General features: G+C 45.7%; 1 protein-coding gene across 1 annotated transcript in view; it reads left to right on the plus strand.

The window, feature by feature from the left end:
• The first annotated feature begins 502 nt into the window (after positions 1-502).
• Positions 503-27,524, plus strand: part of KCNK1 (potassium two pore domain channel subfamily K member 1) — a 57,093-nt gene continuing 30,071 nt past the window's right edge. Inside the window, exon 1 of the mRNA XM_007466994.1 lies at positions 503-905. Within this exon, the coding sequence (XP_007467056.1) occupies positions 551-905 (355 nt within the window). The 5' untranslated portion in view covers positions 503-550. The remainder of the gene's footprint in view (positions 906-27,524) is intronic.

A 27,524-nucleotide genomic window follows, 5' to 3' on the forward strand; every position in this document is an offset into this window, starting at 1 on the left:
CAACCCGCTCCGCCCAGTAAGAGAAGATGGAAAGTATTCCAGCGCTCTCTTTGTTGTAATAGTGGCTTTAAGAAGAAATAGGTGGGAAACGGTGTAGCTGGGACAGGGGTCTTGGAGCGGCAGCGAACAGCACAGAAGTGTGTACACACACACACACACACACACACACACACAAGTACGCACGCAAGCACACACTCCCTCCCACTCCGCCTGCCGGGCGGTCGGGCGGGCTGGGACGGGGAACCCGGGCGGGGAGCCGGAGGCGCCGCGAGGCGAGGTGGGGGGGGCGGGGTCCGGGCGGCCCGCGGGGAGGAGTCAAGGGCGGGGGCTCCCCGGCCGCGCGCCCAGCTACCCGCGCAGCCTGCAAGTTTGCTCGGCGATGTCGGGCGACTCTCCGGCTACCTGAACCGGCCACCACGTCAGCGCCACATCATCTGGGTTTTTTCTATTTGCAAAAGGAAACAGGAAAAGAAAGGCGAAGAAGCTCTCCGGAGCGGGCGGGCGGCGGGCCGGTCTGCGGCGCGGGCCTCGCGGCCGGGCGGCGGAGAAGATGCTGCAGTCCCTGGCCGGCAGCTCGTGCGTGCGCCTGGTGGAGCGGCACCGCTCGGCCTGGTGCTTCGGCTTCCTGGTGCTCGGCTACCTGCTCTACCTGGTCTTCGGCGCCGTGGTCTTCTCGTCGGTGGAGCTGCCCTACGAGGACCTGCTGCGCCAGGAGCTGCGCAAGCTGAAGCGGCGCTTCCTGGAGGAGCACGAGTGCCTGTCCGAGCCGCAGCTCGAGCAGTTCCTGGGCCGGGTGCTGGAGGCCAGCAACTATGGCGTGTCGGTGCTCAGCAACGCCTCGGGCAACTGGAACTGGGACTTCACCTCCGCGCTGTTCTTCGCCAGCACCGTGCTCTCCACCACAGGTAGGAGGCCCGCCCCGCGCCCCCGGCCCCGATCCCCGATCGGCTCCCTGATCCGCCCCCCCCACACCCCCGCCTTCCTCCTTCTATCCCCGGGCCCCTCCGGCTCTGATCACTGGGGACCGGCTCCGCGGCGCCGGAAGCCGGCGAGGTGGCCTCAGAGTGCGACTCGGGGGTGGCCGCCCGGAACTCTTAGATCGTGGTCCCTAACCCTTCGGCCTGGGCGGCTGCAGGGGTCCCTCGGGCTGCGGTTTTTAGTTCGCGACATCCTACACCGGAACGTCCGCTTGGAGTCTGTACCGTCCTGGCCAGCGCGCGGCGAGGCCGTGGCTGGTGGAAACTCTCCGGTGTTCCCAGGGCGCTCACCTCCCTCCCTCCCATCCCATCCGGCCGAGGCTGCGGAACCGAAGGATAACGCGTTAAAAGGTCACCTTCCGGAAGGGGCCTCTCTTCGGATGATGCAGTGGTGTTTTCGGCTGTTTTCTGTCGTGGGGGCCGTTTTAGGGTTAGCCGAGTGACAGCGCTCTGCTCTTCGCAGGTGACCTCTGAGCGCACAGGCCAATCCGGTTTCTTTTCGGAGCGGGAGGAGGTTTGAGGGAAGGGAGCATCCGATTGCCCGTGAACCGGCAAAATGGGGGCACCCTGATTCAGCATTTTTTTTTCAACTTTTCGTGTGCGAGGCCACCCTTCAACTCCTAAGCGCCACTTCGCCCGCACCGCTCACCCGGCAGGACGTTCACGGATGGAGGATGTCCTGGGGGCGGGAGGAGGCCGGCCCCACGCCCCAGGGCGCCGAAACTGTGCCAGATTGGACGGAGCAGGCTAAGTTGTCCCAGCCGTGGCTAAGCGAGGCACGTATACACCTGAGGGGCAGGTGTTATCCATTGGGATCTGGACCCTGGCAAGTGGTCTCAGAGAGCATCCGGCGCGCCGTCCCGCCTCTATCCATGAGGTCAGTTCTTAGAACAGTCCATCTTGGCTTCCACAAGGTCACACGCTTCCTGGTTGCCGGTGTCGTCCTGGAACCTGGGCCTCGTGATTTCCCTGCCAGGACGTGCAGTACACCATCCCCCCACCTTTACAGGCGAATCAACTTGTGTTTCTCGGATTCTGCCTTCTCCCCGTCGCCTCCCAGGGATTATTTCTTTATAATCCCCTTGGGTTAAACCCAGTTCTGCTAATTATTTGGTAATGAGTAATGGTAGACTATCCAGGTTTCATGTAATACTGTGACTCAGAAGTGTGGGGTGAATTACTAAACTGACAGGAGTCTGCCCTGCAATAAACAGAAGTAGAACTCTACTTTGTATTGTGACGTTTTCTAAAAGTAGCCTTAAGACAGACCTGTTATCTTACTTTTTAACTTTTCCAAGGCTGCTCTTTGGTTTTTGTTCTCCCGACCAGTCCCGCTTTCACTCTCTTTACCTCACTCTGTTCCTTAGATCCTTTAGAACTCACCTTGTCGTTCCTTTGGAGTATGTTTGTGCTAAATCGGGAATCATTTCTTCTCTGCAGAAGTAAGTGGTTTCACTGAGCTGCAGAAGGTCTACAACTAGGTCACAATGTTGTGAAAATATTATGGAGAATGATGATAAGTTTTAGTACTTTCTAAATAACGGTACTATAAAGATGGAACAGGAGTAAGAACTGTATTATGAGGAAAAGAACAGGTTTGCTGCTCCTGGGTAGGATTTTCCATCACTGACGCAGCTCTTGTATAATCTCAACATCAGATGCACCTGATTAAATGTCAAAAATATGACTTTACATTTTGAACAGACAATTCTTTCCCAGATTCCCTCCCTCCCCTTTTGCAACTAGGAAAATCTGAAGTTCTTGTTAAAAAAAAAAAAAGGTGGGGAAAGATGTCTCATTATTGGTATTCGGATTGCATTGTAGTTCCTAAGAAAGTGTGTATTCAGGCAAAACAAGAGTTCATTTAGGAAATCAGTGCAAGGGGGCACTTAAGGATAAACTAGATGAAAAACATTTGCTTCTTGGTTTGTAAAATTAGCAAATCATTGAATTCTTGTCATTGATAGAATAAAATTTATTAATCCAGATAGAATGTTAATAAAAATGTAGAATTTTATTTTAAATCATAGATACTCTTTTCTCGGTTTTATATTGACCCATCTTGTGACATGTTTGATGTTGCATGTGTTACTGGTTTTGTGGCAGAGGATCAGGTGATTGTTAGGGTCAATCTAGGGTACTTCATTGCTAGAAAAATATTTTCTGGAAAAGTACCAGGCAACTCAAATGAATTGGAATAGTGGTTTATGCTTCTCTTCAGGTAGATATTAGACACGCTGTAATTTTTTTTCTTTTTGACTTTTATTTATTTTTGTACACAGCAGGTTCTCATTAGTCATCCATTTTATACATATTAGTGTATATATGTCAATCCCAATCTCCCAATTCATCACTCCCCCACCCCGCCCCCCGCCAGCTGTAATTTTTTAAAAACCGCGGATGATGGCAACTCACTGAGATAATTGTCACCCCGTCAATCAGTGCAGTCAACCCCTGGCTTGGCCAGAATGGTAACAATGGGCGTTACAAATTTGCGGTTCTTGGTAGTCATGGTTATAACACAGGAACACGAACTCACTGATGGCAGAATCTTCTCCCAGAAAGTACAAACTTCCATTTCTGGAAAGAACTGGGTAAAGTCTTCCTTCATGGTCTGTTTGGAAGAAGCCTTAAGTTGGTAATTCAGCAATGTTCTCTTCATTCTTTGTTCTGCCAAGGACTCTGAATTATTTCCAGCAAATAATTGAACATCTCTTTACTTCTTGATTATAAAAAGATCTACAGCAACGACTACATGGAAATCGTGAGCAGGGAAGAAATTGCAGTCCACTTTTACCTTTTCAGAGTGCAGGGCTGTATAAAAAGAAAAGGAGGTTATTATACATGTGGGTATTTCCCACATAACTGTGATTTTTTTTTTTCAAGGATTAAAGAAATAATACCTAGGTGAGTTGGAGAGTAAGATAATTTTTCTTCAGTAGCCATATAAAATGGTGAGCAATCTCATTCATTCTTAAGAACAGTTTGTCCAAAACGGGTATGAATTTCATGTACAATATTCTGAGCAAAAGCCAAATACAAAAAAGTGTTAGTCTGTAATTCCATTTATGTGATGTTCTAGAATAAATAAACTTAACATCTAGTGAAATATACAGTGGAAGAGAGGTAAGGACTAGGGGATAATTCTGAATGAGGAATGAGCACAAAAGTAATTTCTGGGGTGATGGAAGTAATCTGCTTATTGATAGGACCGTAGTTGACACCGGAGTATGAATTTATCCAGATACATTGAATTTTGAACTTTGGATTTGTACATTTGACCATGCGTAAATTTTACCTAAAATAAGGGAACCATAAACAACAACAATATGATATGTATAAAAATGATTACTACAGACATCTAGAGGGTAGTTACTAATAAAATGGCAGGATGGAGTGTTATTCTGGAGGGTCTCATATGTGTCTTCTCAGTTACTAGTGTGTTACATTTTGTAATTTAGATGGTGTTTAGATAGTTGTCTTTATAATAATTTTTAAATATACAAATATGTTCGATATGCTATGTGATATGTTCGATGTACATAAATTTCAGTACTTAACACAAGGTTAAAAGTTTATATGGATAAAGCAATTATACCCCAATAAAGATGTTTAAAAAAAAAAAGTTTATATGGAGTGAAAAGGTTTTGCTGAAAGCTATGCTAATTTTTATTTTATTTTATTTTATTTATTTATTTATTTTGCGGTACGCGGGCCTCTCACTGTTGTGGCCTCTCCTGTTGCGGAGCACAGGCTCCGGACGCGCAGGCTCAGCGGCCATGGCTCACGGGCCCAGCCGCTCCGCGGCATGTGGGATCTTCCCGGACCGGGGCACGAACCCGTGTCCGCTGCATCGGCAGGCAGACCCTCAACCACTGCGCCACCAGGGAAGCCCTATGCTAATTTTTGAAAAAGAACCAAGGGGTATGTTCAACCCAGGCTCCTGATTTGTCCCTCCCCCCAATGTCTCCCCTTTGGTAGCCATGGGTTTGTTTTCAGGATCTGTGGGTCTGTTTCTGTTTTGTAAATAAGTTCATTTGTATCGTCTTCTAAATGGGATTCCACATTTGAGTGATATCGAGTGATGTTTATCTTTGTCTGACTTGCTTCACATAGTATGATGATCTCCAGGTCCATCCATGTTGCTGCAAATGGCAAGCTTTGCTGCTTTTTTATGGCCAACTAATATTCCATTTGTAAGCAAGACTTAAACACAGACTTAGAACTGTAAAACTCCTCAAAAAACATAAGGAAAACTTCTTGGACATTGGTCGTGGCAATATTTTTTGGATTTCACATGAAAATCACAGGTAGCAAAGCCCAAAATACAAAAGTGGGACTACATCAAACTCAAAAGCTTCTACACAAAGGAAATAATCAGCAAAATGAAATGGCATATATTCTCTTTATCAGGGTGAAATCCTCTTCTATTAAGTGTTTACTGAGCATTTTTACTATGAAAGAGTTTTGCTTGTTGACAAATGCTTTTTCTCTAATGACATAATTTTGTGATTTTTAACTTTCTATCTTTCATATGCTATAATATATTTAATTATATTAATTAAACTGATTTTGTATTTCTGGGATTGATAATAAAAGAAAAAGAACAGTTTGTCACGTCAGTTTACTACATATTTGCTTCGGTATTCATCCCCCTAAGCAAGGCTCTATCATGATGGTGGGTGGGGAAAATATACATTTTTTGTATGTATATGTGATTAAATCTGCCATGACCTTTGCTGCTTTATGAGTATGGGGTCCACACGATTGCTCAGTCCCCGTTTCTGTCATTTGCAGGCATGCTGCCTTGTCCCTCGTTATGAAGAGCTGTTTTAAGACTCTCATTTAAAGGGCTCAGAAAAGGAACTTAATTTGGCTTGTTTTCTGATGGGCTTTGTGTTAATCAGGTCGGCAGCATTGGCAGTTTTCAAAAAAAGACGGCGGGAAAAGGTCATGGGAGGTGCCTGATGGATCCTTAGTTTTCAGATTATTTTCAGAAGGAGAAGTGTATTTTCACCAACAACAGATATTTATTGAGCTCTTAGAATGGAATAGGGGTGGGTGAACTATGGCTTCAGGGTCAAATCTGACCCACCACCTATTTTTGTGTGTCCCCAGCTAAGAATGGTTTTTATATCTTCAAATAGCTGAAAAAAAGTCAAAAGGAAAACATTACTTCCTGACACATTAAAGTTTTTTGGAAATCACATTTCAGCATCCGTGAACGAATTTTATTGCTGTACAGCCACACACCCATTTGCTTCTGTGTTATGGTTGCTTTCCACGTCCAGTGGCAGAGCTGAGAGTTGTGACAGAAGCTAGAGGCCCATGTGCCCTAAAATATTAACTGTGTGGCCTTTTGTAGAAAAAGTTTGCCAACCCCTCCTTAAAGTGATGCTTGGAAGGAACTCTAAGTCAGAGGAGTTCTAAGTGCCTTACTTCCTTTTGGAAAACTTTCTAGAAGACAGTTTAGCTCCCTCAGGTTTCTTTGTGCAATACTTAAATTATGCACTGCCACCCATAGCCTCTTCCAGAACAAATGATTGTTTATTATAGGATGTGTCACTACTTTTTGGTCAAATCTGTGACACTCTGCTTTTTTTCTTTTTTTTTTTTTAATGGTGACAGAGCTACACTTCGTGTTGGGATTACCTTATCTAAAATGTGCAGTAAATACTATATTATATCTGGAGCAGAAATGACAACAAGGAAGGAAATTCCGCCAGAAGCAGACAAGCAAACTCTATCAGCCAGAAGAGAGATCTGACATCCCACGTGCAGAAGTTTGCACTGTTTATTCACAGGAGAGCCTTTGGTCTTGATTTTGAGCCTTTACATTTAATTCTGACAAATTCAATGATCTGGTTTTCAAGCCCCTAAAAAATGAAAAAAGGAAAGGCGCAGCTCCAGGCAAACGTTAAGAGAAAGGTCATGAAAAGACACATACCTTAAAAACCAGGGAAATAAAATGATACTGTGTGCTAGGCAGTATTTCCATATATTACCTTCTGTGTCAGGAAGTGATGCGGTGTAGGTGTCATTATCCTAACTTTACAGAGGCTGGGACAGAAGTTTTGCTTGAGTGACTTCTCTAACTAGGTACAGAGTTAGAAGTGACTGGCCTTGATTTAAATCCAGACGTGTCTGAATTAAGAACTTGAGTTTTACCTAGTGTCTGGGCATAGGGTGTTGTTTTGGGATGACTCCTGTCCCCCAGATTCAGATGTTGAAGTCCTCACCCCAGTATTTCAACATGTGACTATATACTTGGAGGTAGGACCTTTGAAGAGGTGATTAAGTTAAAATGAGGACCCAGTGAGAAGGTGGCCATCTGCAAGCCAAGGAGAGAGGCCTCGGAAGAAACCAACCCTGCAGACACCTTGATCTTGGACTTCCAGCCTCCAGAACTGGGAGAAAATAAATTTCTTTGTTCAAGTCACCCAGTCACTTTGTAATGGCAGCCCCAGCAAACTAATACAGAATTACTCAGGTAATTATTTTTTAGTTGTACAAATAACCCCTCCACCCCTCCCCCAAAAATATAGGAGCACAAACATAATTTTTAAGGTCTTTACTGTTGCAGCCAACAATTTCATTTGCCTGGATTGGGTTGGACATCCTTGTTTTAGAACACAGTCCAGTAATTGATATAATTGAAATATATTGAATTGATAATTGAAATACCGAGAACAGTACGTCAACATGCTTCTGTTTAAGAAAACACAGATGTGTGTGATGAATTCTAGAAACATTTCCATCCAATAATGATCAAAGAGTAGATATTAGTGTTTAATGTGTAAACCCATAGCTGTCTATAGAACATCAGTTCTTTAGTATTTTGAATGGTTTTTTTTCCCAAGACTATAAATATGCTGTTATCTGTGCCTGTTTCATGGCACCTGGGACATACTGTACTGTTATAAATGAATGTATCTTGAAAGAAAATGTGTGTTGCTTTTGTGATATAACTGTAAGTCTTGTCAAGAATACAATCTCCAGTTATCCCAGTAGCCTAGGGGGAAGTCTGGTACCTTTCAGGACAAGTAGTTTTATGGCACTACTGGGGCAGAGCACCAACATGGAGGAGTAGAGTGCTGGAAGTCTGGAGCAAGTGGAATTGCTAATGCTCAACCGTTTTAACCCATACCAATGTCCAGCTCACGTGGGTCAACTTACTACAAGCTGGCTTCAGGCACAGAGACGGTGTCTACACGGTACAGTCTCCTTGGCGTAGTTAGAGTGCCCTGTGCTAGATTTTATTCTTAAGAGATGTCATCATTCGATCCCAACTGTGGCCAAATCTGTGAAAGACTGAGATGCTTTGCTTCTCCGTTGACTGGTGTGTGATCATACCGCCTCTTACTGGCACGAGGCAAAGGCTGTCTCTCTATCGAAAAGTGGGCAACTTCGGAGGCGTCGTCTTCACCTCCAAGATGTTTCTTTCTCTCTCCTTCACTCAGTTGGTGCTCTGACTTTCTTTGTTCCTTCTGGGTAAACTCCTTGTCCTCAGAGTTTGTGGCCACTCTCTGTCCGGGCAGGGCTGTGCCCCTGACCAGAGGTCAAAATGACGAAAGTGGGATGGGGAGTTGCCGGCTTTCTTATTCCACACTTTCAACAAATAAAAACTATATTCTGTAGTTTTCAAGGAATATGCCGTACTTTTGCTTGACTCTCATGGGTCTCTCTGCTCTTTTCCAATAAGTTTCTTTGTTTTGATTGTTCGTTTTAAATCTGGATGATGGAGGTGTAATTTCGTACCGGAAAATATATCCTTTTTAAGTACACAGCTGTATGAATTTTCCCACCAACATCATCAAGCTAGAGAATACATCCATCACCCTACAGAGTTTCTTCATGCTCTTTTCTTGTCACTTTCTTCTACCCAAAGTCAGAAACTGATGACTGCTTTGCTGTAGCTTTTCTAGAATGTCATATAAATGAAATGATATGGTATGCCAAAAAAAAAAAAAAAAAAAAAAAAAAAACGAGAAAGAGAGAAAGGAAAAAAAAAAAAAAAAAAAAAAAGAAGGGGGGTTGGAGGTATAGAGGGGCTGTATCTGAAAGGGCTGTGTGGTTCTCTCCCTGAGCATGAATCAGACCAGCAGGGCTTGTCTGTTATTTTCTAGCTGTGTTCATGTTTCTCCTCTTGAACTGGTAAAACAGAATCAATTCTTATATTAAAGAGATTAATTGGGTTATGTTAGACATGGGCAGTGTTTTTTTTGTTGTTTTTTTTTGTTTTTTTGGCGGTACGCGGGCCTCTCACTGTTGTGGCCTCTCCCGTTGCGGAGCACAGGCTCCGGACGCGCAGGCTCAGCGGCCATGGCTCACGGGCCCAGCCGCTCCGCGGCATGTGGGATCTTCCCGGACCGGGGCACGAACCCGTGTCCCCTACATTGGCAGGCGGACTCTCAACCACTGCGCCACCAGGGAAGCCCATGGGCAGTGTTTTTTAATTGGCTCCCATATGCTCAATCCCAGATCAGAGTCTAACTGTTTGCATTGGCTCCTCGGGCTCAGGTCGACTTTGCTCTGTGAAATCAAAGCCTGCCCTCTGAAGCCTGGTGGATTGATACCTGGTGATGAGCTTTAGGCAGAAAGCTCCCGGGGAACTCAGAGACCCAGTTCATGCAGTGTCAGTATAACCCTGGCTAATGGGTGCAGAGCAGAGACAGCAAAAGCACACAAAATAAAAAATGCTAGTTTTCATTTGCCTTGAATGGGGTCCATAGATTGCACATGAGAATAAGATCTGGAGGCTCTGATGATAATGTCCGGCCCTTGTTACTGCTTTGGTGGCACCGTGACCCGAGTTAAGCTGTTTAATCAAGTCGATGCCTCAGTCCCCTTTCCACTCAGCTTTCTGGAAGCCTCCTGCGGTTTATTCAGACCCTGGTTTTCATTGTTTGGTCTGCGGCACAGTCTGATCAGTGAGCCTTCTGCCTGGTGGCTCCCATAAGGCCTTGTGTACTGCCTTATGTTGGAACAGTCCATTCTAATGTTACAGCACTTACCACCTTGTACTGACATCATTCGTTTTCCTATCTGACCTCTCGCAAGAGCGGCCCTGAGTCTGGGCACATTCTCAGCCTCCCTTCCCATCCCCAGCACTCAGTAGGTCCTCATTAAGTGCAATTTAAGGCACATATCTTCACACTTGGGAATCTTGTTTCCTCTTCTGGAAAATGAGGAAGGTTCTAAAGATGTTCTCCATTTTCAAGAGACCTTAGACATAATCCCATTGCCGTGATGAAGAGACAGAGGCCCGAATTGCTTTAATAACTTTTGAAGTTATTCATATTGTCAACTGAAAAATTTTGCACAACCTAAAAGTTGAGAATTTTGTTTTATTTGGCCGACATTCTGAGGACTTCAAGCTTGGGACATAGCATCTCAGATAACTGAGGGACTGCTCTGAAAAGGCATAGGGGGAGCCAGGATATAGAGGAGTTTTTGCAACAGAGACCAGGTAGTCAGAACATCAAGAGATTACTGTTAATTAAGGAAAACCGGACCTCTCAAGTTAAGGAATTTGGTGCTTTTCTATGTAGGGGAAGATGCAAAGTCTGGGCTCACTGAATTCATTCCTTTGATATGCACCTCAGCTATCTGAGGCCAGTGTCCTGTGCTTCTAATCCTGAGTCTCAGGATGCACGATCAGGCGGCTGTAATGTGAAGGCTTGATGGCTGCAGCATTGTTTACTGATATATAGCAGGCAGTATTTTTTATTCACAGTATAAAAGCAGTTGTAACTGAGTGCCTCATGTCCACTCAGTGCCCTGTGAAGGGTCCTAGGTGATCTAAAGGAAGGACGAAGGGATTCTTAAGCCAGTGTTTATTGGGCCCTTGGGGATCTTGCCTTCCTGGATGTGTCCATCTGGAAGGGGGAGAGATGCAGGAAACAAGATAACTAAGCTAAATGCATAGTACGTACCATGGGGATAAATCTCCTAAGGAGAAACATCCTGCAGCAGAGGGAACCAAGGAGCTAAGGAGCATGTATTAGTGTGTGCTTGGGGCAGGGTGGGGTCCAGGAGGGTGGTCTTTGATGAGGAAACCAAAAGAGGCCTTCCTGAGGAGATGGCATTTGAGTAAAGAGCTGAAGGAGGTGGGAGGCCATTATATAGCCATCTGGGGAACTGTGTTCCAGGACCGGGTCCCCATGTTGGAGGGGCAGCTGGAAAGCCACTGTGGCTGGATCCCAGTGAGAGGGGGAGTGATGGGACCCGTGGTGGAGGATGTCATAGGCCACTGCAGAGCATCTGGCTGTTCTCTCAGCAAGGTGGAGAGTACTGGGAGATTTTTAGTAAAGGGCAGTGGAAATAGGTGGTGAGAGTGGTCAGATTTCAGGTATGTATTGATGATAGAACCAACAGTGTTTGCTGATGGATTGGTTGTGACTTGTGACACAAAGTGGTCAAGAGGGACCCCCCCCCCCCTAGGTTTTTGGTCAGAGCCCCTGGCCGTGTGGAGACGGAGGGAAAGCTGGGGAAGGATCGGGTGTTGGGTGGAGCTCAGATGTGGGCCTGTTGAACTTGAGATCCCTACTGGGTGTCCAGGGGTCTCCACAAAGCATACACTCACCCCAGTGTGGTGGCCTGGGGAGACTGTAACTGCCTCCATTTGTTCAGAGGGCCTTGATTTCAGGTAACATCACATGCATCATTTATCTGACTGCAGAGGTTAAAGGCTTTTGAGGGGTGATATCTGAACTTGTCCTTGAAGGAGGAAGAGAGTGTCCTTAAATAGAAAAGAGGGAAAGGTACTCAGATTGAAAATGTGAGTTCTCTGGGCTGAGTTGCCCTTTGATGAATGCATTTAACCACAGTTTAAACTCTGTGCTTTAACCTCCAAGCTAAGAAATAGCATCTAAACTGTCATATTGTTTTCTACTTTAGTATTATGTAAGGCTGCGTGGGAAACTGGGGGGGAAAGGGCAGAAGGGTTTGCTTCATATTTTCTTAAGTTTAACAATCGTATATTTAGCATTTGATATAGTTCAATGTAAAATTTATATTTTGTCCAAAGAAAAACAATAAATAAATATCTTTGGTATACTTTTTTTAAAGGAGCAGCTAACATTAAAGTTACCAAGGAATCAATCTAGGTCGCTTCTATTTTTAGGAAGTAAATAAGAAAACATGAGTTTTTTGTTTTTCCCACAAGGGATCTAGACATTTTCAGAGTCTGTCAGTTTCAAATTAACACATTTACAGTTTGTAACAAATGGGAAAATTATCATGTGACTCAGAAAACCACCTGAGTAATTTTCATTTCCTCAGAGTATTTTGTTTTTTTAATTTTGCCAAATTACCACTTGAAATGATCCCATTTGTACAGCTCCCTGCTCATGGCCGTCCATGGTCTAAGCATCCTCTTCTTTTTCTCAAATGTTGTTTTTTTGTGTGTGTGTGGTTTTTTTTTTTGCAGCACACGGGCCTCTCACTGTCGTGGCCCCTCCCACTGCGGAGCACAGGCTCCGGACGCGCAGGCCCAGCGGCCATGGCTCACGGGCCCAGCCGCACCGCGGAACCGCGGCATGTGGGATCCTCCCGGACCGGGGCACAAACCCGCGCCCCCTGCATCGGCAGGCGGACTCCCAACCACTGCGCCACCAGAGAAGCCCTCAAATGTTGTTTTGTTTTTGATGTCGCCTCCGCTTGTACGTAACGGGAAGGAAAGCAGAGTGTTTGAAACTAGAATTAAAAGGTTAAAACCTTCTTCTAACTAAAATTCTTCAAATGTTTGAACACCGGTTGCCCAGGCACTCAATTATTTAAAGACTGGTGTTAGGTGGATTAAGGTAATTAAAGCAGCCAGAGAGGCTGTTCTGCAGCTGCCTGGGTGTCAGATGCCCCACTGAGAAGTTATGAGTGGGGAGAGAAGCCTCCACATCACGACCTACCTGCCACCTGTGCTGTGACTTGAGCCATGGCAGCAAAACAGCCACTGGCCAGTGATGCAGATGCAGTGCCCAGCGCGGGGAGCGGAGGCCCAGCCTCACCCCCGCCAAGGGGACCAGCAGTCTTCCGCCTTGTGCGCCCCGCCTCCCTGATGCATCTTATATTTAAAGATGGAAAGGACAAACTGAAATTGACAACGACAGCGATAAAAATGCAAACTTCTGTTAGTAGTTTATGGAACACGATCTAAGCCTGCATTCGTTCTCCTAGCAGCTCTGGCTGAACATCTACTATTTTAAAAGATCATCTGGGGCTTCCCTGGTGGCGCAGTGGTTGAGAGTCCGCCTGCCGATGCAGGGGACACAGGTTCGTGCCCCAGTCCGGGAAGATCCCACATGCCGCGGAGCGGCTGGGCCCGTGAGCCACGGCCGCTGAGACTGTGCATCCGGAGCCTGTGCTCCACAACGGGAGAGGCCACAGCAGTGAGAGGCCCGTGTACTGCAAAAAAAAAAAGGCTGAAAGAGATAACCACTGACTTCAAAAAGCCTGCAGTCCAGGGACTTCCCAGGTGGGCCAGTGGTTAAGAGTCCACCATCTAGGACTTCCCTGGTGAAACAATGGTTAGGAATCCGCCTGCTAATGCAGGGAACGCGGGTTCGAGCCCTGGTCCGGGAAGATCCCACGTGCCGCGGAGCAACTAAGCCCGTGCGCCACAACTACTGGGCCCGCAAGCCACAACTACTGAAGCTCGCGTGCCTAGAGCCCATGCTCCACAACAAGAGAAGCCACCGCAATGAGATACCTGCGCACCGCAATGAACAGTAGCCCCCACTCGCCGCACGTAGAGAAAGCCTGCACGCAGCAACGAAGACCCAACACAGCCAAAAATAAAGAAATTTATTAAAAAAAAGAATCCACCGTCTCATTCAGGGGATGCCATTTCGATCCCTGGTCAGGGAACTAAGATCCCACATGCTGCAGGGCAACTAAGCCTTTGGGCCAAAACTAGAGAGCTAGCGTGCCGCAACTACTGAGGCCACGCGCTCTGGAGTCTGATCGCCACAACCAGAGAAGGCCGCGTGCTGCAATGAAGACCCAGCACAGCCAAAAAAAAAGAAAAGGCTGCAGTCCAGCTGCGGAGGGTAAACTAATACATAAACAGCTGTATGGGGTATAGATAGATACCTAAGTGCTGAATTGTGTGAGGCCCTGGGGGCAGCTGCAGGATTTTGCAGGGGAGACCAGGGTGGGTGCTCAGAGAAGCCTCACGTGTGCTCAGCACTGGTACCCAAAGAGGAATCGAGCCTGGCCTTCGAGAGAGCGTGGGATGCCAGCCTCACCCAGCCCAGAGCCACCTGTGGGTGAGCCGCTGAAGAGATGGACATGTAGAGGCGAGGGCCTCGAATGTGGGAAGCAGAGTTTGCGAATGACTCTGTGGGTAATAGGGTGCCACTGCAGGTTCCTGAGCCTGCGCTATGATGAGCAGTCCGGCCTGCAGACTGGCTTAAGAGGAGGGAAGCTAAAGGTAGGGACCATGGCTCTGAGGCTTTTGCAGTCATTCAAACACAGGTAGCTTGCACTGAAGAAGAGACAGAAGTGCCCAAAGGACCACCAGAGTATGGAGAGTTGCAGGATGGGGTGGGGAAGGGCCCCAGGAAGAGCTCACACAGAGCCCGTAAGTGGACATAAATGGGGACTCCTAGGCCCTGGGGCAGTGGGATAAGGGAGATCACCATGGCCTGGCGTACCGAGAATTTCACAGCCCACACCCCCATGAGATTAACGTGGATCACCGTGTTGCTCTTGTTGATCAAGTTCTTGCCGGGTGTGTATGTGGCCGGAAACAACCCCAGGCCTGTTCTCCTTTACCTCCTCACCCGTTTGTGGGTTGCCCAGACCCCAGACTTTGGTGTGTTTCTGGGGGACGCAGGGAGGCTCTGGCGAGCTGGGTCCCTCCCCCCAAGTTCTCGTGGCTTCAGCCCCAGGATGATGAACAAGCTTTCCAGGCTGTGGCAATCAGTGTTTCTCGTAGTTAGTATGTCATTTAGTTACAAAGGAGCATTTCTAAATAGTGTTGAAAAATTCAAAGTCGGTAGAATATAGCCATTCCCCAGATCACGTGTATACTTGTACTTGGCTCTAAGTCAGTTCTCTTTGGACAGACTAAGATCTCAACTTCAGCCCCGTTCCTGAGTGACCAAGCTCCTGACTTTAAAAGAAACACGCGTATTATACATGCGGTTCTTTGCATTTCATAATCATTCAAGAGGATTCCCTAGTGCGCAGACTCAGCATAAGGATGTCTGGCTTCGCTTTAATCTGCTAGTCTTCATTTTTGCTTCAAGGGCAGCCAGTATTCCAGATCCTTTCTTCACAAGGAAGCTGGGATGGCAGAACAGCTGTATGAAAACTCATAATTGCTTTGAGGCAAAGACACCCCTTAGTGTACATCTTTAAATTCGCGGTCTTATTCTGTTTTCTTCCTCATCAGATGTGACTTTTATTTTTAACCACACAACGTGATCACACTAGCAAAGTCTCCTTTTCCTTCTTGCTACCTCATTGGAAAGCTGTGAACTCAAGAAGTGTGTTCTGTGTTGAACCCACATGTGCACAGTTGTTTTCGTAGCCGAGGTATTTCCACAGCTCCTCGGCGAGTCTGAGAGAGATTCCCATATGTGGAAATGTTGAAAAGCAAAGCGAAGTTGATCAGGTGTTTAATTCTCTTAAAAATCTGCCCAAGGGACTTCCCTGGTGGTGCAGTGGTTAAGAATCCACCATCTAGGACTTCCCTGGTGGCACAGTGGTTAGGAATCCGCCTGCCAATGCAGGGGACACGGGTTCAAGCCCTGGTCCGGGAAGATCCCACATGCCATGGAGCAACTAAGCCCATGAGCCACAACTACTGGAGCCCGTGCTCCACAAGAGAAGCCACCACAATGAGAAGCCCACACGCTGCAACGAAGACCCAATGCAGCCAAAAATAAATAAATAAAATAAATAAAAATCTGCCCAAACAAACTTACGGTTGCCAAGGGGGAAAGGGGTCGGGGGAGGGATAAATTGGGAGATTGGGATTGACATATTCACACTACTGTATATAAAATAGATAACTAATAAGGACCTACCGTATAGCACAGCGAACTCTACTCAATACTCTGTAATGACCTATATGGGAATAGAATCTAAAGAAGGGGGGATGTATGTTTGTATAACTGATCCACTTTGCTGTACACCTGAAACACAACGTTGTAAATCAACTGTACTCTAATAAAAATTAATTTAAAAAAAAGAATCTGCCATCTAACCTCTGAGAATCCACCCTGGTGAATTTCAGTGTTAGACCCTACCCCTGCCCCAAGGTCTCCTTGGTCAGATGTACTCTCAGGGCAGTAAGAGCCCCGCAGAAAAGTGATACAGAGCTCCCCTGAAGCAGGTGAGAGGCAGGGCTCAGGCATTTCCAAAAGACTAAATTAGAATAGGTTAAATGTTATCCTTATAATAATTTCACCCTTACTTCCATTCTAATAAGCTTTCTTGAAGCTTATTAGGAAAAAAAAAAATGTGTTACCTCTGGCCGGGAGAATTTTGCACCATCCACGGTCTGTTTTATTTCTACCAGTGTTGGGAATTCATAATTCTAAAAGGCGTGATGGTTACTGATTATCATAGTAATCCAACTGGATACCTTTCCAACCAGCCGGATACCACACCAGGGTATATGCCCACGAGAGCGTGTCACATGCTGGCTAGCTGATGTCTGTTTAGCTATTGGGTAAGAGGAGAATCATTGCTCGAAGACACAGAGTTTAATTAGGGCCCATCTCATTATGTTTCTCCTTAATGAGTAGGGTTTTAAGTTACCAGTTCAAAAGCAGAAAAAAATTAGCCTGTGCCCTGGTACATTGAAGAGAGCATGCAGCGCGTTAACTCAGCGTGAATTTAATTGAATTCCTTCCTGCCCATACATGATGGCTTTGAAAGCCACTCTCCCTTCTACCTAAAAGTGCAATAAAGCCACTCAATTTCATCTGTCCACGCATGTTTTAAAAGGTGTGTGCATGCAGGAACCCAGTGAGATGATTCCTTTGCTTCTGAGTTTTTCCAGCCTCCCTGTTTTTCCCCTCACCTGTGCAGTGAGGCTGGGCTAGAATCTTAGCGATATGTTCCCAAAGAAGCATCCTCACACTTCTCGCACAGCGGGGTCGTTCCTGTGTGTGCGCTCGTTAAAGGCCGATGGGTTCAGCCTTTTCCCCAGCAGGTAACTCTCCATTTCTCGTTAAATGCAGAGGTAGAGAGAGTGTGTCATCCAGAAGCTTTAGTGACTGAGCCTGTCTTCTGGTTCGATCCCCTCTGATGCGGGCAGAACCCTGTCCTAGTCCCTGGAGAGGGATCATAGCTCAACCTGGCCCTGGACCTGAAAACCAACTCTAACCTCCAGCCCCACAAACCAGACAGTGTCTGCCCAAGATGCCATGACCCTGGTACCCTGGTTCTGTCAATACATGTGTGCTGCTGTGCTCGTTGGAAGAGGAAAGCATAGCTTTGTGTCCTAAGTGGGAGCGGGACGTTTGCTGACGGGCTCAGCAGCAGTTAATATGTGCTCTGTCTGCTTACTTCAGGCAATGTTCTCTTCATTCCCCGCAAGCCTGCTGCCAAAGTTAATAATTCCTCTCATGTTATGTTCTGCATGAATTCACTTTTACATGGACATGCTTGCCCTGTTTCCTACATTTTTTCCCTAAAAATTTCAGCTGTAACTTGAAACTAATAAGTTGTGACATGCAAACCACCTGATTATATCAAGGAGAATGTTTTGTTTGTACTATTGACCAGGTAGGATGAGAAGGTCAATTCATGGACGAGAAGCCTCAAGGGACCATTTTTTTCATAATCTTACAATACTGGAGCTCACCCTTTTTTTAACTGCCTGCAGTCCCTGTCGAGATCCAGTGGAGACACTGCTGCAGGCTCTCCTGGCAATGATTTGTCCTCTGTTTGCTGCTTAGACTTCACCAGGGGATCTGGTTCCGTGGTTCCGGTAATTACTACTGCTTGCTGACCACATCCAGCAGGCCACGCGCAGGATGTGGTTTCTTTGTCTTGCACTTAACTGGGTGCTTCTGCTGTACACATACTAATCTTGGTGGTCTCAGTCACCCTTTCTGATTATCCTGGGTTTGTACCTTTTCCCAGAAGCAATTCACTGTTACAGTGTCCTGACGTGCCAGCTTCTTTCTTTGTCCTCCAGTTTTTCTTCCATATTGGGTTCCTTTGCAGTTCAGCTCTCAGAACTTAGCTTCTGGAAGCTTCTCATCTTTTAAACAGCCTTTGCCTTTGAAGATATGAGCTGAGTGGCCATATTCTCTATTCTCAGAAATGTTTTGAAACCTGTCTTTCCAGTGTCCAGTGTCTACCTGTAGCTCTGCGTCAGAGCTTCCTCCTTGGCCCATACAAAGGTTAGGTTATTGTTAACTTTGGTTTGATTCCATGTGTCATTTCAATGAAAATTGTATCCATTGCCAATGAGTGAATTGTATGAAAATAGCTGTGGGATCCTTGAGAAGCATGGAGTGGAGAGGACGTTACAAGCAATACAGCTTCATTCTGTGACCCTTAGAAATCTACTGTACAATAGATGGACTTGTTATTTGCACCTGCGGTCAGGTATGAAACAGTAAAAGTATGTAACAAAAATTAACATTTTAAGAGGAAAACTCCATTAGAGTTTGTATATTAGGGCTCTTCCCCAGGGCATTCTCATGTAGGTCAGTACAATTTAAAAAGCCAGATTAACATAATATACTTGGAAAATGTTGATGGCTCATTAAACCTAATGTTTGATTTTCTGAGGAATTAAGAAATATTCTTGAATCTGAGAATATTTACTTTACTGCATTCCTTAAACTGCTAATTTTGTAAGACAGAATTTGGAGGCCCATTTGATCCTTCTCTGTAGGAGAACAAAATTGTGGGGCTGATTTATCTAAAATCTTGAATAATACCCTGTAAAAGATTAAATTTACTTAGTGTTTAAGGTCAGTCTGAAAAGGAGACACATTTTGGTAGTTTCCAGTGTCTAAAATTCCATGTTTTGTTTTTTGGGGGATATATTTTTTGTTTGTTTTTGTTTGAGGGTGGGGAAACAATTTGAAATGTGGTGATGCTAGAAGCACATGATATACGAAGAAAACACCCAACCTTGTTAATGGTAGGGAAAACCAGTTCGCTTTTAAGGAACTAATTAATGGGAAAACCAGTTTAGCTTTTAGTACTGTGAAGGGGGAGTTAGAATAGACCAGTACACAACAAAACGATAGTTCCATTCATTCATTTACTGCGTACTTGCTGGGTACAAGAAATTGTAAAGACCAGTGTTCAGCAGTGACAATGAATGAGATCAGGATACAATAGGAAATATAAGCACTCAGTAAGAATATTTACTTTTTTTTTTTTGCGGTATGCGGGCCTCTCACTGTTGTGGCCTCTCCTGTTGCGGAGCACAGGCTCCGGACGCGCAGGCTCAGCGGCCATGGCTCACGGGCCCAGCCGCCCTGGGATCTTCCCGGACCGGGGCACGAACCCGTGTCCCCTGCGTCGGCAGGCGGACTCTCAACCACTACGCCACCTGGGAAGCCCATAGAATATTTACATTTTGAAATTGCTTTTTCGGTTCAAACTGCTCTCACTAACGTTGCTTCCTTCTATCATTAAACTGTGGACAGCAGGGCGGCCCTTAGTTTCTCCTATAGCCTTAAAGATGTGAATGTAAATGTCCTGTTTAACTGGAAACAGTTGGGAGTGGAGTGTGGGACTCAAACTCCAGTGCTCTGACAGTCCTGGTTTGTTTGTTTGTTTTTTTGCGGTACGCCGGCCTCTCACTGTTGTGGCCTCTCCCGTTGCGGAGCACAGGCTCCGGACGCGCAGGCCCAGCGGCCATGGCTCACGGGCCCAGGGACATCAGGGAACAACGTAGACCAAAATTCCTGCCATGGGATATACATTCCAGAAAGGACAAATGATAATAATCAATATAAGTAACTTACAAATTTATAAAGTTTTTTACATAAACTAAGTGCTAAGGAAAAATAAAGTAAAACAGAGAAGGATGACACAAGGTTTGCACTGAGGAGAGTATTGATGTTTTATATAAGGGGGCTTGCTGAGGCTTCTCTGAATAGGCCACTTTTGAATAAAGACCTGAAGTGGGTGAGTAAGCCAGCCAAATGGATATTGAGGAAAGGCCATTCCAGGTATCAGGGACAGCACATGCAAAGGCCCTGAGTCAGGACTGAGCCTGTCATGGAGCTAGGGGGCTGGTGTGACTAGAGCTGAGTAAAAGCAGGGTGTGGTAGCAGATGAAATTAGAGAGATATGGGGGTCACATCAGGTAGGGCCATATGGGCCATAATAAGGACTTGGGTTTTATTGTGAGAGAATGAGGCACAGCACCACTGGAGGATTTGAAGCAGAGGAGAAACGCCATCTGACTTGTTTTCGCAGGGTCACTGTGCTACTGTTTGGAGAGTAGAGTGTATGAGGCTGGGCAGATCAGGGAGACCAGTTGGAGGACCATTACTGTGATGGGCAGGGAGATTTTGGTGACTTGGACCACAGTAGTAGAGCGGGGGATGGTGAGAATTGGACCAATACGGACATCTTTAATGGCAGAACCATTTGTAGGGTTTGCTGATGGATTGGATGTGGGTGAAAGGGACCAAGAAGAGATGAGCATGACTGTAGAGCTTTTGGCTTCAGTCACAGTGAGGTGGAGGTGCAGGTGCCACTAGCTGAGGGGATAAACCCAGGTAGAAGCAGGTTGGGAGCTCAGCTATGGATGTGTTAAGTTTAGATGCCTGTGTGATGGCCAAGTGGAGATACTGAGTAGCTGTTGGGATGTGTGAGTCTGGGCTGTCCCACATTAGAGATCAGAAAGAGGAGGAAACAAATGAGAGAGCCTCAGAGGTGATCAGTGATGTCATAGGAAAAGCAGGTGATTGCCGTGGCCTGGAGGTCAGGTGATCAGTGCTAGCACTGTTGCAAGGAGGCATGAATAGGTGAAGGCTGAGACTGGCCACTGGATTTAGCAAGGGCAAGGTCAGTGAGTTGGTGAGGGTGAAAGCCCAACCGGAGTAAGATTCAGAAGACAGTGAGAGAGTGTCCTTCAGTGGGTAAATGGGTAAATAAACTGTGAAACCTCCAGACAATGGAACATTATTCAGCACTAAAAAGAAATGAGCCAACAAGCCATGAAAACATGTGGAAGAAACTTAAATACATATTGCTAAGTGAAAGAAGCCAATCTGAATAGGCTACATACTGTATGATTCCAACTATAGGACATTCTGGAAAAGACAAAACTACAGAGACAGCAAAAAGTAGTGTCCAGGGGATGGGGGGGAAAGGTGAATAGGTGAAACACAGGATTTTTAGGGCAAGGAGAAACTATTCTGTGTGATACTATAATAATGGATACATGTCATTATATATTTGTCAAAACCCATAGAACGTACAACACCAAGAGTCAACCTTAAGGTAAACTCTGGACTTTGGGCCGTAATGATATGTCAGTGTAGGTCCATCCGTTGTAACAAATGTACCACTCTGATGGGGGATGCTGGTTACGGGGCAGGCTGTGGCTGTGTAGACCCAGGGAGTTTATGGGACTCTCTGTACCTTCTACTCAATGTTGCTGTGAACCGTTCTGCTCTAAAAAGTAAAGTCTATTAAAAAGAGAGAGGAGGGCTTCCCTGGTGGCGCAGTGGTTGAGAGTCCGCCTGCCGATGCAGGGGACACGGGTTCGTGCCCCGGTCTGGGAAGATCCCACATGCCGCGGAGCGGCTGGGCCCGTGAGCCATGGCCGCTGAGCCTGCGCGTCCGGAGCCTGTGCTCCGCAACGGGAGAGGCCACAACGGTGAGAGGCCTGCGTACCGCAAAAAAAAAAAAAAGAGAGAGAGAGAGGAGAGGAATTAGAGGTAAGAGGTGGATAATGGTTTACAGTTTTGCTACACAGAGGAGCAGGAAAATGGTCAGTAGCTGGCAGGGAAGTGGAGGGTCAGGAGAAGGGCTACCTTCTTCGTTTAAGATGGGAGAGTCACATTGCTTGTGGAAAGAAGGTAGACCTGCTGGGCTGAGTATTTGGTAGGTGAGTGGGGCTGGGACCTCCTGCCCAGGTGGAAAGCTGGCCCCAGGAACAGAAGAGAAAGGCTGGTGGTAATTTTCACGGGTGGGGAGATGTGCTGCTGGGTTCTTGTAGGAAGCCTTTTCTGTTGGCTTCTGTTTGCTCAGTGGGATGAAAATGTAAGGAGAATTGGAAACAAAAGGGCTTAAAAACTCACCGATACACTTAACCAGTTTTTCTGCCCATCTCTCAGTTTTCACCATGATTTCTTTCAAGCTAGCCCCTCAGCTCATTCAAATTAAAATTTCCATTTGGCAGTGCTTGTTTATCTTTTCATAAACACAGAATTACCAAGCTTTCAGGGGAATCTTTCTGATTGTGGTGTATTTCCCAGGGCTGACCAGTGATGAGATTTCACCTGTACAAAACCTGTACAATGGAAAGTCTGCTTTTTTGGTACAGTGGAATGGTTAGAATGTAATGTTGTTTTGGGAAACTCTGGATTAAAAGTAAATACAATTTGGTCATTTGAGGAGCAGGAAGCTCATTTTACATTTTATTTTATTTATTTATCTATTTATGTACGTATGTATGTATTTGGCTGTGTCGGGGCTTAGTTGTGCCACGTGGGATCTTCATTGCGGCATGTGGGAACTTTTGCTGTGGTGCGCAGGCTTCTCTCTAGTTGTGGCGTGGGCTCTCTAGTTGCAGCACACGGGCTCTAGAGTGTGCGGGCTCCGTAGTTGCGGTGTGTGGGCTTAGTTGCCTTGCGGCATGTGGGATCTTAGTTCCCTGGCCAGGGATCAAACCCGCATCCCCTGCACTGGAAGGCAGGTTCTTAATCACTGGACCACCAGGTAAGTCCCTCGTTTTATATTTTAAATGGTTCTATTTATTGGACTGATTAGAAACAGCATTTAAGGCCTTTCAGAGCAGAGATTCTCAATGGCTATGTGGGGAGAGGGATATGTAGTTTGAATACTAAGTGTTATATTTTATATTTATTATTTACCATGCTGTTACTGAGTCCAAGCTCAGACTGCTCGCTGCACGAAAGGCCAATAAATTGAGAGACTAATTGCTGGGGCAATGAATAGCCACTTTATTGGAATCTCCAGCAGATGGAGAAGAAGGTGGACTAGTGTCCCAAAGAACCATCTTACCTGAATTAGAATTCAGGCTCCGTTTATACTAAAGGGGGGAGGGGGTGTGGCTGGTTGTTGCAGACTCCTTGGTGTTGGAATCCTTTGTTCTTGCATCTGTCCACGTAGGTCAGGCCATGGTGTTCCTGTAAACCTCCAACAAGACAAATGTTATTCTCTGTTCTGCAACTTTTTATCTCTATATGAATGGAAAAGTGCTATACCTTTAAAGGTCACAGCCTTGAGAATGGGCTATATTTCAGGCTCCAGGCAACATTCTTAACTCGTAGCAAAAGCAATAGAATACAAAGGTTAAAGTAGAAGAAACAGATCCAATATGGAGTCAGATTTGTTCTTCCCTATTACAGTGCCAATTACAGAAATTAACATTTGAGAGAATGTTCTGGGCTGTGGAAAAACATAAAGGGTTATCCCTCCCCTCCCCCGCCAGTGAGAAGCGGGACCCCACCCCATGATGGATTTCTTGTCCTTGTTTCATTTATCCAAAAGGAGCATTGACTTTTAAAGTTAATAAAACGCTGGTTTGGATACTCACTCTTTCTGTCTTAAACGGTAAAACAAAGCCAAGTTAGTGTCAGATCTGAGATGCTTAAAAAGTGGGGGGGGGACCCCATGTGCCTCTACTTTCCCTGACTCTACAATGTGCCCTCCCTAAACAGGAGGCTCACTGCTTCTCTTTAATGATGTTATACAAAGACATGGGTTAGGCAAAGAAGAAACAGTGACTGTTTTCTCTTTTTGTGTTTTTATTTAATGATGTTTCCAAAAAAGAAATCCGCTCAGGAAATGATGGTTTCGTAGAAGTGAGAATGTTTCCTAAGCCAGATGGACTGAAGCGCTGCAGAAGGAGCTCTGCTGTGCAGCGTTGTGAAGTGATGACAGATTCTGGAGGCTGCAGCGCAGCAGGGCGTGGAGACTGCCAGCCTCCCAGCCTCCTCTCTGGGACACTGAGCTCTTTGTGACTGAGCCGCCCTACTGCGCAGGTGTGAGCCCTGGGGACCCAGCTGGTGGGAAGCAGGACGTGCTGAATATCCCAGCTCTGCATCGCTGGGCTGTGTGACGAAGTTGAGCCACACTTGGGAAAGTGTTTTATGCCAGAAAGTAATATTTTTAGAAAGGGAAGAATTCATGTGATTCTACCAAGCAGCTTGTCCTTCCTATGTCTGGCTCTGTGGGGTAGCACATGGGTCCACAGAAGCGGCAGATACATTTTCCTGCTCCCTAAGGGTAATTGCCCACAAAACAAATGATACCAGTCACTTTTTGGGGAAACAAAACGTAAGCCCAGTGATGATTAGTTTCCACTAACCAAAGTCTTCAAACAGAAGTCTTCACATTTTTGCACCCATGTGTATATCACCCACGACTGTTGGCTTGCGATTAGGCTCCCGTCCTGAGGCACCAAAAGAAGAGGTGAATGTATAGGATTTGAGTTTTTCATCCGTATGACCCTAAATCAGGACCCAGATCAAAGAAAGGGCTGACACTGACTTTACATTGTGCTTGCCCACCTCTTTTTTTATATAGAGCATTTCTAACCACGCACTTAGCCCCTAATAATACACTGTTCTGCCTTTTAAAAAATGTTCTCTTTCTGTTTCCACAACTATAGTTTGCATAAGACAAGAGGAGCATGGAGCTGGTTCTGTTTCTTTGAAGAACCTGCAGCATCTCTAAGTGTTTGATCCATAATAGGTGTGTCATATAGACCCAAACATCACAACCAAAGCACATTCCTGATTTTTTGATCTATCAACATTTATGAGAGGGGTTGATTTTCTAACTTTTATGTTGCCTGGTTGAATCTCTCTCTCCCATAAGAGATACCGTCCTTTTCACCACCAAGCTTCCTTCTCGTTTATTTGCCAAGGATATTTAAAATAGAAGAATCTGACAAAGCACTGCACATTCCCTGTGTGTTTGTGTCAAATACTTGATCCTTTCCCCATTAATATCCTGGGGGGGAGAGTCAGTGCTCTTTAGGCTGTCCAGTGTTTAAAAAAACAACCTGGAGGCAATCAGTCATCTCATGAACTTGGCCTTGTGGTTTTATTACTGACCAGGGTTCTTGGCCTTCTTTAATCAATAGAAATTGATAAGAAGCCAGACAAGAAATTCAGGCAAGGCTTTACTGGGGCCCTTGCTGCAGCTGGGGGGTGGGAGTGAGAGCAAGTAACAGGTTCCCTTGCTTGCTTCCCTCAGGGTGGGGGGAGCTTGTCCCTTATATGGGGTGAGGGTAGGGGCAGGTCCAAAGGTCGGCCGGAGGGGTAGCTTAGGTGGTTTGCCCACTACTTAGGTGGTGTTGTGTGCACGGTGCATGAACAGTACCCCGCTTTTGCCCCTGACCCCCTGCTTTTGCTCCCGCTCTTCAGAAGTGGCAGTTGGGTTTTTGGTCTTTCTGTATCTTGTTGTCCATAATTTGTCCCAATTGCTTGTGCATGCAGTTATTTTTAGTCCCTTAAAGTTTCTTTGTATTCTGTTGCTGGAGGAGAGACCTTTAGCAAGCTACAAGCGCTGCAGCAAAGGGTGCCAGGTCCCAGGTACCAGCCTGTCTCAGTTTGTTCACATGTTTACTTGGCTGTGGTTTGGGTTTTAGTTTTGTACTCCTGACTTTTATCCTGAAAACTCCTTCCTCAAAAGTACTGAATGCTTGGGCTTCCCTGGTGGCGCAGTGGTTGAGAGTCCGCCTGCCGATGCAGGGGACACGGGTTCGTGCCCCGTTCTGGGAAGATCCCACGTGCCGCAGAGCGGCTGGGCCCGTGAGCCATGGCCGCTGAGCCTGCGCGTCCGGAGCCTGTGCTCCACAACGGGAGAGGCCACAGCAGTGAGAGGCCTGCGTACCGAAAAGAAAAAAAAAAAAAAAAAAAAAAACTTACATAAAAGTACTGAATGCTTGTTCCTTTCTCCAGGTCACACTCACCTGATGAGATCCTCTGGGGCTCTCCCCCTGCCTCATTCTGGCTCTCTGCATCTGCTAACCTGCGGCTTTGGGGTGAACAGGAAAGAAACTGATTAGCAATTGAGCACGGTGTGGGTAGGGAGTGGGTCCTGCGATTACTTCACTATTCTCATTTTTTCAATGAGGATTTGAAAGGGGCACTATAAACTTTATATCCAAAAAGATCTGAGATGAGAATTCTCTTGTCCAAATAGAAAGACATACCCCAGGTGCATAGGAAGCAACAGGGAGAAAAAAACATATGATACTGGTTTGAAGAGTTAAGCATTTTGGGTAACATTTGAATACATTGGAAATGTAGTCCTCTGATAAAATAGAACTTTTTTGGCACCATGAGTAGTTTTGAAAAGGCAAGGAATCATAAGAAATGGTCATTGTGCGATATTGCTGTCAGTGTGGGCTTAACTCTGAGCCTGATTTATTGCAGGTAGGCAGGTGAGTAATAAAGGGGCAGTTGGAATTCTCAGTGCTGAACTCTCAGGAACTGTCTGGAAGCCCCAGCCTGGCTTTTGACCTAGTGATGAGCTTGAATTCAGCAGACTCATTATATTTCTCATTTCATCTCAGTTGAAAAACAAAACAGACTTGAAGGTAATTAATTACAGTTAGGTGTCAATGGTAAAATAAATTGGCTCCAAAAGTTGTTTTCTTATCAAGTGAACTAATATCCCTATGGTGGAAATTTGGCAACAGTTTACATTTGTGTTTTTTTTTTTAATTTCTTTCATCAGTGTCTTATAGTTTTCTGCATACAGGTCTTTTGTCTCCTTAGGTAGGTTTATTCCTAGGTATTTTATTCTTTTTATTGCAGTGGTATATGGGAGTGTTTCCTTAATTTTTCTTTTCTTTTTTTTTTTTTAACATCTTTTTTGGAGTATAATTGTTTTACAATGGTATGTTAGTTTCAGCTTCACAACAAAATGAAACAGTTATATATATACATATGTTCCCATATCTCTTCCCGCTTGCGTCTCCCTCCCTCCCACCCTCCATATCACACCTCTTCAGGCGGTCACAAAGCACAGAGCTGATCTCCCTGTGCTATGTGGCTGCTTCCCACTAGCTATCTACCTTACGTTTGTTAGTGTATATATGTCCATGCCACTCTCTCGCTTTGTCACAGTTTATCCTTCCCCCTCCCCATATCCTCAAGTCCATTCTCTAGTAAGTCTGTGTCTTTATTCCTGTTTCACCCCTAGGTTCTTCATGACATTTTTTTCTTAAATTCCATATATATGTGTTAGCATACGGTATTTGTCTCTCTCTTTCTGACTTACTTCACTCTGTATGACAGACTCTAGGTCTATCCACCTCATTACAAATAGCTCAATTTCATTTCTTTTTATGGCTGAGTAATATTCCATTGTATATATGTGCCACATCTTCTTTATCCATTCATC

The sequence above is a fragment of the Lipotes vexillifer genome, unplaced genomic scaffold (assembly GCF_000442215.2).
Source record: "Lipotes vexillifer unplaced genomic scaffold, Lipotes_vexillifer_v1.1 scaffold410, whole genome shotgun sequence".
Taxonomy (NCBI): domain Eukaryota; kingdom Metazoa; phylum Chordata; class Mammalia; order Artiodactyla; family Lipotidae; genus Lipotes; species Lipotes vexillifer.